Source organism: Camelina sativa, chromosome 20, assembly GCF_030686135.1.
Source record: "Camelina sativa cultivar CO46 ecotype springtype chromosome 20, ASM3068613v1".
Taxonomy (NCBI): domain Eukaryota; kingdom Viridiplantae; phylum Streptophyta; class Magnoliopsida; order Brassicales; family Brassicaceae; genus Camelina; species Camelina sativa.
In genome coordinates, this window is record NC_141899.1 from 6,841,053 (window position 1) to 6,852,845 (window position 11,793).

At 36.0% G+C, this 11,793-nt stretch overlaps 3 protein-coding genes across 6 annotated transcripts; 1 reads left to right on the plus strand and 2 right to left on the minus strand.

The window, feature by feature from the left end:
• Nucleotides 1-4,076: 4,076 nt before the first annotated feature.
• LOC147918532 (uncharacterized) lies at nt 4,077-6,829 on the plus strand. 4 transcript variants are annotated; one of them, XM_087505644.1, is made up of 5 exons: nt 4,077-4,589; nt 4,675-4,719; nt 4,853-5,164; nt 5,283-5,467; nt 6,403-6,829. In XM_087505644.1, the coding sequence occupies exons 1-5, from the start codon at nt 4,379-4,381 to the stop codon at nt 6,664-6,666; spliced, it is 1,017 nt and encodes a 338-aa protein (XP_087361770.1). In that variant the 5' UTR covers nt 4,077-4,378; the 3' UTR covers nt 6,667-6,829. The 4 variants fall into 4 exon arrangements, with proteins under 4 accessions (XP_087361770.1, XP_087361771.1, XP_087361773.1 ...); XM_087505645.1 differs by having other exon boundaries at nt 5,286-5,467; XM_087505647.1 differs by having other exon boundaries at nt 4,119-4,589; nt 4,678-4,719; nt 5,286-5,467.
• LOC104769857 (ultraviolet-B receptor UVR8) lies at nt 6,559-9,557 on the minus strand. The gene is made up of 11 exons (XM_010494173.3): nt 9,387-9,557; nt 9,143-9,287; nt 8,670-8,780; nt 8,505-8,565; nt 8,302-8,417; nt 8,126-8,211; nt 7,826-8,027; nt 7,654-7,707; nt 7,408-7,521; nt 7,277-7,333; nt 6,559-7,186 (listed from the first exon to the last, which is right to left on the minus strand). Exons 1-11 carry the CDS (start codon nt 9,413-9,415, stop codon nt 6,971-6,973), a joined length of 1,191 nt encoding a protein of 396 aa, XP_010492475.1. The 5' UTR covers nt 9,416-9,557; the 3' UTR covers nt 6,559-6,970.
• A 274-nt stretch (nt 9,558-9,831) lies between these two features.
• LOC104769858 (14-3-3-like protein GF14 upsilon) lies at nt 9,832-11,688 on the minus strand. The gene is made up of 5 exons (XM_010494175.3): nt 11,526-11,688; nt 10,790-11,284; nt 10,575-10,697; nt 10,269-10,385; nt 9,832-10,170 (listed from the first exon to the last, which is right to left on the minus strand). Exons 2-5 carry the CDS (start codon nt 11,264-11,266, stop codon nt 10,084-10,086), a joined length of 804 nt encoding a protein of 267 aa, XP_010492477.1. The 5' UTR covers nt 11,267-11,284; nt 11,526-11,688; the 3' UTR covers nt 9,832-10,083.
• Nucleotides 11,689-11,793: the final 105 nt, after the last annotated feature.

An 11,793-nucleotide genomic window follows, 5' to 3' on the forward strand; every position in this document is an offset into this window, starting at 1 on the left:
GGAAAAAGAAACTAAAGTTAAAGAGAGGAAGAAGGTCTCTCATCCTCAAAGAGTTCCTGTAGCCAGAAGGGGAATCCAGTGGCTACATAAGATTGCACTAAGGCATGATCAGGAACACTTTGAGCTATGATAGAAGCTCCCCTATTTGAACAAGGTTTCTCTAAAAGTACCCTCCATTCTTGTATTCTAGCCAATAGCAGGGTCGTTTCTTTATCGAGACTTTTGTTGAGAATATATGAATATCCCCAAATTAATCTGCTTTACGTTCAAATTACCCTAAGAGGTATCGATAGAGACAAGAATCTATTTGAACTATAACTATATATATATATATATATATAAAAAAGGCTTCTTAAGAAGCAAATATATAAATGTAATTCCAATAAGTTACTAAAATAATCTTTAAGGCAATGTTTTTGAAGCAAAAAAAAAACAAAGTTATCAACCGAGACAAGACTGGAAGTTGTGTTGTCTCCAAAGTTCATGTTCCCTCGTTTTCGAGCTTCTTGTAATTAAAAATTTTCCAAATGCTTGTAGTTACTAAACAAAAATAATAATAAATCAAAACTTATAAGAAAAAAAAAGGAACAGTAGTAGTAAAAAGAAGAAGAAGAAGTGGAGCCAAACCGCACGTGACGTCCGCGTGGACTGCATATGCTTATTGTTTGGCATAATCCAGACAACCTTGTTAACCTTGTCTCCTTGATAATATTGATGTGATTTATTTTCTTATTGATATTTTTTTGCCTAATAAGTATCGATTAGATTGTAACAGTGAACTTGAACATCATTTATGTATATCATTTAGGCCGTATCTTTGCCTTGGATTAATCAAAGATTGTGTGATTGTGTCCGTAATTAAAAACTGTACTGTACGGTTCAACGCATCAAGTACTAGTTTCGGCTTTGTAACACTAGTTTTGTTAACTAATCATTGATTATAGACTTCATAATAGGGTGATTAGTTTCTGTTTTATGAAGCATCCGATTTCTTGTAATTAGTGATTTTTAATGTGCAGCTGTCAAGAAAAAAAAGAAAGAAAGGGTCTAATCTTGCAGCAATGGCATTTATATGGGCTATTGAACTTTCACAAGCTGGGCTTTTATGGGCTCAAGATAACTAAACCATGTGTGGGTAACTTAATTGTTTACAAGTCACACCAAGTTTTTTTTTTTTTTTTAATGTAGTTTTTCCTTGGTGTGTTTTCACTTCTTTTCTTTTCTTCCTTTTTTTTTTTTTTTTTTTTTTGGCTCAATATCAACTATTCATTATCCAAATTAATACATCCAAATCAAAGGTACATAACATTTTCCTCTAACGAATTGGACCACCAAATGCAATGAGTCGATCTAGTATCACCCTGAATCACTAGGCAGATCCAACACTACCTAACCGAAAAACATTGCATTGTTTAACCACAACGAGGTAGATAACAACACACCACGACTCGGTTATTATCATCTCTTAACCCCCCTAAATAAACCCTATGACAGGAAAACAATTACTAACACAAAGAAGACCAAATCCTATACTGAAGAACAGATCAATTCCAAGCTAATAGAACCTAATGATCGGCAAGTAAAACTTGTCCTAATAGCATCAACACCCAGAGGCGCAGCATCAGATAAGCTTGGTTTCTCCGACTTTTATTATTCCAGTCCTAAGCCAAAAGCGGACCATACATCCGAATGAAACCGACCAAGAGACGCGAAGCAAGCAAGCATGAGACAAAGGCTTCTCCTAACGACGCAATAAACAGATTGCTAATCACAAGATAAAGATTGGAGCACAGATTAGCAAAGCTTCACCTCACAGTGCATTACCGGATCGGCCACATCTCAACAGCCTTGTTGTCTCACTTCTTGGCCGGACTGAACCCGGAAGTTTGGGAAGCTCTCGAACGCCAGCTTTTTAGGAGTCCTCAAATCTCGGCCACCGACGCACACAGAAATCTTCCCCAACAACCAGAAGATTCTAAAACTTGACTCAACCATTAACTCCGGTCAGCTAGGATCTCCGGCAAAAGGTTTAGGGAGATCTCTAGCTAAGATTTCTTCCTTTTTAAATTAGAGTATTAAACCTGATAACATCTTTTCATGTATTTTATTTAGAATTTTCACTATCTATATTTATACAAAAAGATAATAAATATTCTTGAATATTTTTGATAGAAAATACAAATCCACTACTTTTTTTAGTCAAATTGTACAAATCTAATTTTTAATGAATCTATAAATATTCTATCCACCACACTTTTTTTTGAAAGACTTCACTTCACATGGACATGTACATCTCCTGTAATAAATCTAGTTTGGTCACATTGGAAAAGCGATTCATAAATACTTTATATGTGTAAAAAGAGAAATTGTCATGATTTGTACTGCAAAACCCCAAAAAAGAAAGAATCTGCTCAAATTTGAATTTCGTGGGTAAATGTTTTTGAGATGAACAACAAAAGAAAAGACAAGAAGTAAGAATATTAGTTTAAAAATTACAAAGTAAGTGTGAAGTTTTCTTTTAGAAAAGAAGATTAATAATCTGCAAGAAGAAGAAAAAAAATAAGACAAATATTATATAATGAATCATTTCCTTATTTCACCTGTCACAAGTGATGCCTACATTTGCATGCATCTTCTGCGCCCACCACAATCATCAGTTTCTATTGTGGGTCACCCATTCTAGTTCCTTAACCGGCCGGTTCAATCATCTTTACCCGGTTCAGTCATTAAAGATTAATGAGCTTCACTTACTTTCAAAAGAAGATGTAAATTTCGTAGTTAGTCATCTTCACCACATGTAATAACAATGATGAATGTGACATTCACATGGACATGGATATCGATGTGTACGACCACAAAACCACTATTTGTAGATTCTCTCTATATAGAGTCCACTTGATCACACCTCAAATCAATATGCCTCACTATAACCAAACAAAAGAAGACCATGTTATTGAAAACAACAGTACTCTAGAGACGTATAGACCACTTTACGTTTTTGAAAAATCAAAATTAACCATATTATATAAAACTCCATATCATCCTATCCATTCTTCACATTCTGCCAACTCCTCTACCATGTGCCATCTTTGGTCCATCTAATTTTCAAACGTTGGCCAACAACATTTTTCGTTGGTTTGAAATTTTTCATTATCTTCACACATACAGCACTAATATAATTAGTTGTTACTGTGGGAGGAACATTACTAATAACTAGCTATGAGGGAGTACTATTTTAGATATAATATGTAAACATTGATATTGTTATAAATTGTTAGTTCAGTTCATTAATGAAAAATACTAGTTTACAACTACTTGATGTGTCAGACAGTTTCACCTTAGTGTTAGTGAGTAACAGAGGTAACTAAGCTATTATCGGAACATTGTAAGAAAATTTCGATCAACAAACGGTTCCAAGTACGACAACTCAAAACTAATTTGCATTAGTTTCCTTTCTAGTTTCTATATTTCTATGTATCATCAACCAACTAAAGTGAGTATTAAGTCGCTTTCTAGCTATTAGATTATATTTTAATATATATATATATATATATATATATATATATATATATTTACATCAAGATTCATTTCCCTTCAATTAAACATTAGTATATATTTGGTGAAATGACATGTGGTTATTAAACCACTCATAAAAGATCGTGTGTCCACCCGTTTCCAAAATCTGTGGCATTTTTTTCAACTCATAAATAGTGCGTACCAGTAATACTACTGTCACAGAAAATTACGATCTAAAAATTAAATAAAGACCAATGTTTGACAATTCGTTCATTTTATTTTTGCATTTGGTTAATTACTATCACTAAGAAGTTAATACAATCTGATTCTTGTTTAATTAAAGCTAATATTCAACATAATTTGTGGTATATACATTTATGAGATATTAAAAACAGAGATATTAAAAACAGTTTTAAAATATGTTTTGAATAAGAAATTGAACTCAAAATTTTGAAAAGAAAGAAGGACCATATTTTAAAAAACTACTACAAGAGAACAGAAAATGACAAGTGGGTTTGATTCCTATAAATGGATTACACCCAAGAAAAAAACAAAATTGCTATACTGTATATTTTAAAAATACAGGGACAAGCAGCCAATTTGATTATCAACCTCTCCTATACATCCTTATATATATTCTTTTATATATATATATATATTATTTTATTTTTAAATCTACCAAAATAAAATAGAAGAATTTAGATATGAATAACCAATAAACAAAATTTGAAAAAAAGATAAGGTACAAAAATAATTATTTTTATTTTCTTTTTATAGGTGCTGGCATGATTGCTTCATTCTCCCTCCTTAAGCTCAAAAGTTTTTTTTGCTTTTTTCAAAAAAGAAGAAACATCTCGTTTCCATGGCTTTCCGGGGAGATGAGCCAGAGATTATGAACCTAAGAGAATGGGATCGAAGAGCTCGACTAATCCGCGAAAACCCGACTTCTAGAAGGTTCTCTGCTTCATACATTGGAAGCTTCCGAGAAGATCATCATCACAAGTCTTCTTGTAGAACAAACTTCAATAACATCTCTAGTACTGCCTCTTCTCCTGGCTACAACACTCTCAAAGGTTTAAAACTTTAATACTACCACTCTCTCTTTTTCAAATTATATCGTTAGAAAATGTTTTGAATTTTCAAATCTTGTAATCACAGAAGAGATTGATCCATCAACATATTCCTTCACCAATGCGATTAAAGGTAAAAGTTTCTTCTTTTGCTTTTTACCATTAGAAAAGCTCGAAACTTTAGAATAACCCTTTTTCAAAAGAACAGAGCAAAAAGTAATAATGTTCAATATGTGTTGTTGTTGTGTCTTTTTGTTTTGTGGCAGCATTACAAGCAAAGACAATGTATAATAACAGAGAATGGTTAGCACAAGAAGGGTTTGCGTTGAACTCGAAGTGGAACGAAGCAGAGAAATATATCTGCAACCCGTTATCGGGAGAAGTACCAATGGAGTGTTTGTCAGCTAAAACATTAAGTGCAAGATCCTTCAGAAACTTATCCACCATGTCTGCTCCTCTTCACTTCCCTAGTCCATTGATGAGTACTGGTCAAAACAAACCAAATAATATTAATCCTAACGTTAGAGTCATTCACGAGGATCTTTATGCTCCTGATCCTATACTACTTCTTGCTCGAGGTGATTGAATTTTTTTTAAATCTTGTCTTCTTCTTTTTTTGGTTGTTTAACTAATAGCCTAGTTTTAAAAAAATTGGGGGTTTTCTGATAATAAGTTTATTTTCGGGGGTTTTTTTAGCAGAAAAGAAAGTTGTGGAGGTGAAACGAGATGTGGGAATTCAAAGTACGACGTCGGTGGACTTTAGCTCCGGTAGTCCTAGTCCGGCAAAGACGCCTCCGATCATGGAACGGTCCTTGAAGAGACACGTGGAAGCTGATGATTCGCCGGTGGATTTCAACCTCAAATTGGAAGGTCAACAAGAGGTATATACACAATACACATATGTGTTACATTCTTGGAACTAGTTCATGTTTTTTCCATTTAGTAGACCGATCAGTGTTACAAACTAATCTGAAAATGTATAATAATTTGGAGAGAACAAAAAAAAAAACGTGGAAATTTTACAAAAAAAAAAAAAATTCGAAATATGTAGTCGCTAGCATGAGGTCCATGGAAGAAAGAAAGGTACGGAACATAAAGAAATAATTGCATAAAATTTTGAATTGGTCGTGCATCAATAATTAGATTTCTTTCGTAAGATAAGAAAAGCATCAAAACAAATGGTAGTACCAAAATGTTTTCCATAGAAAGAGACAATGATAACACTCTTTCTACTATTATTGTTTTTGTGTAGATACGTTACATGTATTGATTCATTTTAAGATTAATTAAGATTCTTTCATGATATATGAAACATAGTACACATGACAGTCTTTATTTATATGTGAGGAGAGGGGTATTTCATCATAGAAACACAAAACCGTATAATCATATGCAATGACTATTTCTTGAAAGATCTTTTATCAGACCAGACCCCATTTCGTGATTTTTTGTCTCCCAACTCACGTGACTACTACTACTACATCCTTATTCTACACATTTTCCATCTATCTATATATAGATACATAAATGACTATGAATGTACATTTATATATAGCCAAAAGCCACTATTGATCAATAATTTCTTATGTCTATATGATGGCTTTGTATTTGTAACTCGATAAAGGCACTAGAATTATGAAGAGTTGAAGACATCAATCTCATTTTATTCAAACTCGTGGTCTAAACAATCCCCAAGTTCTAATAACTATTATCAATTGCTGAAATAAATATCTCATTTTAGGTCCAAATTATAAATCTAAGTCTAGCTCTATATAAGACTATATGATGTTAATGAAGAGTTATTTGGGGTTTGAAGGATGTGACGTTAGAGGACAAGGAGAAAGAAGAAGAGAAGCAATGTATGAGTAAAGAAGAAGGAGAAGGAGAAGAAGAAGACGAAGAAGTGAAGCAAGAACAAATGAGTGAAGAAGATGAAGAAGATGAAGAAGAAGAGAAGACCAAGAAGAAGAAGAAGAGAGGAACAGGATGTTTCTCATGGATGAGATCAAGACAAAGACAAGCAAGAAAATCAAAGTACATCTTCCCTGTTTGTGTTCCTCATCTAGTCAAAGGTTGTTGAAAAAACCCTAAAAGCCCAAGAGAATCAAGCAACAACAAGAAAGAATCAATGATGTTTGCAAAATTCTCTCTTCTTTTTTCTCTGTTTTCTCTTTACTACCTATTTTTCTATTAAATAAAAACAAAATCATAATGAGATTAATAATATATATTAGTTTTCCCTCTTGATAAAGATTAATCATTCATGGGAGTATCAAAAGCTTGACCATATGCTTTTGCTCCCCTTTTCTCTATAACAAAATGCTTATCTCTTGAGGTCCCTCTTTGTATCTTTGGTTTTCTTGTTTTCTCTTTCTTCTCCATGGTTACTCGGTTTCCTCCTGATCACACTTCCATTCCAAAATAGCTAGAGTGTGTCGGCCGCCACAAGCTACATGTTTAGCTATCCATTTCCCATCGTCTTCTTCATCAGTGTGGTTAAACCGTCCTTCTGGTGGTGGAATGTCTATAGGAATCTCCAATGGCTTTCCCGTAGTTACTTTTCTTCCATACCCGAGTCTACCATGGTCTCCCCGACCAAACTGATAAAAAGAAACGATATAAAAGAGAGGTTGAGAGACCAAATTTTGTTTTCTAACACAGCAATGCAAAGGGAGGTTAAGACGACTTACCGAGAAGATCCTACCGTCTCTTGTCAGAGCGACTGAATGAGTTCCACCACAAGAGACCTGAGAAGAAAAGAACGATAAGACCTTTCAGAGTTATGAAAATGAGTAGAGAAATCGGTGGTTTTGCTTTTTACCTGAATGATGTCTTCTCCAGCTAAGAGATTAACTTTCTGTGGAAGCATTTTACTGCTCTTGTCATTGTCACCTAACCCGAGCCTTCCATGTTCTCCTCTTCCCCAACCATAGACCTAAGATTGTATATAGCCAAGTCACAACATTTTTACAGTTAAGATCTATATCAAGCTTAAAAACAACCCAGCCGAGGATCGATCAAGAACCAGATGATATAAAAGTGAGACTTCAGATATGAGTTCTAATACCTCTCCTTCATTGGTTAACGCTGTTGAATGCCATCCACCCACAGCGATATCAACCTAACACATGCATTTGCCAGGGGGTGAAATTAATTTCTATAGTAGACACTCGGCGGCTTTTACATTGGCCTTTACAGTTCAATATGAATGCTTAAACCAGAAATTTCAGACCACATACCAAAGTGAGATCATCAAGGCCTTGTACTGGAATAGGATAAGATCTCGGCTGGGTATCTCCGGTTCCAAGTTGTCCATATTCATTGTTACCCCAAGCCCACAAAGTCCCATCTTCTTTCAGAGCCAAATTATGAAATGCTCCAACAGCGATCAGACGAACGTTTTCAAGACCCTGAACTCTTACAGGAACAGATATCTGTTTTCTGCAATCGAACGAATTACAAGAGGCCCCAAAATTACTAGCAGCAGACAAGAAAATGCAAATGTTAAATCCATAAATGAAAGAAAATCGGTTTAATACATGTCACCGGGAGGCCACGGTTGACCCCAAGTCCACACATAACCTTCACGGGTTAGAACAACAGAGTGAGTACCTCCTGCAGCTACCTGTTATAGAAACACGAGAAAAGATGGTTTAGACTGATAAAGACCATTAAAACTTGAGGTAAACTCAGAGAGTTAAACAGCAAAAGTTACCTGTCGGACTGTAAGTTGCGGGGCACAACGCTTAGGGATTACAATATCCCTCCGCACAGGCCTACCTGACTCATCTTTGGAAGGCTCTTCACCACACTGTCCATATTCATTTCCACCTTCCAAACAAAAAAGGTGCACAATTGTCGATTTTAAGATCTTTACGGTCACAATCAATAGGAAGAAGCTGAGAGAAAAATGCATACCCCAAGCATATGCTCGGCCTTGATCATCGACAGCTAAACAATGCCAACCACCAATAGCTGCCTATGATCCATCACAGAAACACCATTCAGAGTAAATCACAACTAGGAGAGAGCATTAGAGCAAATAACAAAAAAAAAGCACTTGATCTTTGTAAGTTGTTTAACCTGAATAATCTTGACGTTGGCAAGAGACTTAACCAGACTAGGGGTGCTTTCTGTTTTTGTCTCTGGTGGGTGTCCTAATGTACCCCTTTGATTCCAACCCCATGTAAACAGCTGAGAACCCATTTAAGAGATTGCAAAACCTTTAAGTTCTTTTTCCAAAATATGTATTCTCAGATAGAGTTTAAAACCAAAATGAGGATCAAAATCAAAAACCATATCATTACTATACGTTTGGTGACACAAGAATCCAAACCAATCGTAAACTACTCCACAGATACAGAATCGTAAAACCCTTTTTTGATTAGTCCTTCAGATCTCAAAAACCTCAAAAACCCTTTGGAAGCGGCCAAAAGCCAACTTGGAATCAAATCGCAGATCAACCCAAAGCACTGAACTTTATTAAATTGTAATCAAAACCCACTAAAACAAGAAACAAAACAAGGACAAAGAAAGTGAATTCGTCGATAAGTTACCTTGCCATCATCGCAAATGGCGAGGGAATTGCGGCTACCTCCGACGACGGAGCGAACGGTGAAAGGCTCAAGAGCCTCGACGACGCAAGCCAATTCCTTTTCTTCATCGGCTCCAAGTCCTAGTTGCCCGTCTTCTCCAGCGCCCCTGGTCAAATCAAACGAAGGAGCCATATAGCACACAAGTCAAAAACAAAAATGGAGAAAACAGAGAGGTGAAAGAAGGTTAGAGAAAGAGAGTAATGACCAGGCTATGACGGAAGTAGCTGAAGCCATTGAGACGAAAGTGAGAGAGACAATGAGTGAGAGAGAGAGAGATATATATGAAGAAAGTGAGTGGAAAGACGAGGAAAAAGCAGGGCACACTTCGGTGGGATTCACAATTCGAGATATATGTGAGTGAATGAATGTGTCATTAGGTGTGACATTAACTATTCACTTTGGACCAATTGGTACCATCCATGTAACTTAATTCTTTTACAAATTATAATCCAACCTTTTTAGCTTATGGTTTATGATTTATAATTCCATTAGTATATGTTTACCTTAAGCCGTGTGTAAAGAGAACAGTAGTTGTTCAAAACGAAGAGGCTTTTTTTATCTTTAGTTTAAAGTTGTGCGATGTACTACATTTATATTTCGTTTGATTGAACTACCCTCTTAATACGACAACATTCACCAAGAGAAGCATAAACCGAAAGACGACTAAATTCCAATTAGAGAACCATGTAATGCCATGCAGTCTAATAGTGAAACCGGCAACAACAAGAAAAATATGTGAGATGCACACAAAGATTTTTTAATCCATGGATAGAATCAAATCCTGCAGCTACTATTACTAGTTTACTACTACAAACGCATCATTAAGCAAACTACGAGGTTTTTTTTTTCTGTTTAAAAAAACACAGAACCAAGCCATACATTTTCTCTTTTCCATGAAATCATTACTGCGAAGGCGGTGGTTGGGCGGCTTGTTCCTCCCCTTTCTGCACCTCTTTCGGGGCTTCCTTAATATCATCACCAACTTCGTCCTGGAGTTAATAAGATAAGACATCAACAACAATCTTAATTACTTGATGCAGTCACCAAAAGATTGCTAACAATGAAGAGTGTAAGGAGACACAAGTACATTGAGGTCAGAAGTCCAGAGAGTGAGATTGTCGCGGAGAAGCTGCATGATCAATGTACTGTCCTTGTATGATTCCTCTCCCAATGTGTCAAGTTCAGAGATTGCCTCATCGAAAGCCTACCACCATGAAAATCATATCATTTGTAACTGAACAAAAAGGTACTTGAATTAAACTAGAATCAGAATCTGAAGGTTTTCCAAATTTTGTCAGTCTTAAGGCATTAAGTTCTCAATCATCATAACTAACTACAATCCTACCGGCCAGTATAGCATAAACCATAAACTAAATAAGAAAGTAACACAGACCTGCTTAGCGAGATTGCATGCACGGTCAGATGAGTTGAGAATCTCATAGTAGAAAACAGAGAAGTTGAGAGCAAGCCCCAGTCTGATAGGGTGAGTGGGAGCCAGATCAGCAAGAGCAATATCCTACATAAAAAAAAAGACAAACACCAGAAGCTTGAGTCAACAAGTTTTCTTACCACTCTATAGGTTAAAGAACAAAAAAACGAGATGGTAACCTGAGCAGATTTGTAGGCAACAAGAGTGCTTTCAGCAGCTTCTTTCCTCTCAGCACCAGTCTTGAATTCAGCAAGGTACCGATGATAATCACCCTTCATCTTGAGGTAAAAAACTTTGGACTCAGCCAAGGAAGCAGCAGGAACGAGATGAGCCTCGAGAATGTTCAAAATGCCATCGCAAATCTTGCTGAGCTCAGATTCAATCTTGCCTCTGTAATCCTTGATAATGGAAACGTGATCACTGTTACCCCTGCTATCTTCTTTCTGCTCAATGGACGAAATAATCCTCCAAGAAGCCCTCCTAGCACCAATAACGTTCTTGTAAGCTACAGACAAGAGATTCCTCTCTTCAACGGTAAGCTCCTCAGTGTCAACAGTCTTTGCAACTTTCTCCATGAACTCAACCATCTCCTCGTAACGCTCAGCTTGCTCGGCTAACTTGGCTAGGTACACATTCTCTTCCCGGGACGACGACATCTTAGCAACACACTAATGCTGCAACAAATTATCTCTAACAAATCAATTAACTATTACAAACGATTCACACTGCTAGATCTATCCATAAAACGAAACGTACATAAGAGTCGATAGAACGAACTCTGAATCAAACAGATCTTGAAGTGACCACAACGAAAACGCGAAGAAGAACAAGATGATATAACAAGAAACGCAGAATACGAGAAGAAGGAAACAACTACAAAAATCGAAATAGGACAAAGCGAGATCGGATCCGTACCTTGGGGAATTGGGAATTAGGGTTTTTGAATTCGAAGCGAAACAAGCGGAGTGAGAAATTGGGGAGACGATGACGGACCCGTGTGTTTGTGTGCGCATTAAATAATTTGGAAGAGAGTAAATGAGAGAAAGCGAAACAACCCAATTAAAATATGACACGTGTTACCTGTTGACCGTCACATGACTTGTTTTATTTTATGTGGGTTAAATTAAACAAATCATAAGTTATGAGGTCAGGTGTATAAATATGACAGATTAAAGGGGTAAAA

Bases quoted from the DNA above. Each gene is read 5' to 3' on its own strand.
- LOC147918532 (XM_087505644.1), top strand. From the start codon at position 4,379: ATGGCTTTCCGGGGAGATGAGCCAGAGATTATGAACCTAAGAGAATGG. The intron at 4,720-4,852 runs GTAAAAGTTTCT...GTTTTGTGGCAG, and splicing joins CTTCACCAATGCGATTAAAG to CATTACAAGCAAAGACAATG. The intron at 5,468-6,402 runs GTATATACACAA...TGGGGTTTGAAG, and splicing joins AATTGGAAGGTCAACAAGAG to GATGTGACGTTAGAGGACAA.
- LOC104769857 (XM_010494173.3), bottom strand. From the start codon at position 9,415: ATGGCTTCAGCTACTTCCGTCATAGCCTG. The intron at 8,781-9,142 runs GTAACTTATCGA...ATGGGTTCTCAG, and splicing joins CCATTTGCGATGATGGCAAG to CTGTTTACATGGGGTTGGAA. The intron at 7,187-7,276 runs GTAAGTCGTCTT...TCTTTTTATCAG, and splicing joins GAGACGGTAGGATCTTCTCG to TTTGGTCGGGGAGACCATGG.
- LOC104769858 (XM_010494175.3), bottom strand. From the start codon at position 11,266: ATGTCGTCGTCCCGGGAAGAGAATGTGTACCTAGCCAAGTTAGCCGAG. The intron at 10,698-10,789 runs GTTACCATCTCG...TTTTTTATGTAG, and splicing joins TTGCCTACAAATCTGCTCAG to GATATTGCTCTTGCTGATCT. The intron at 10,171-10,268 runs GTACTTGTGTCT...TATTAACTCCAG, and splicing joins TCTGGACTTCTGACCTCAAT to GACGAAGTTGGTGATGATAT.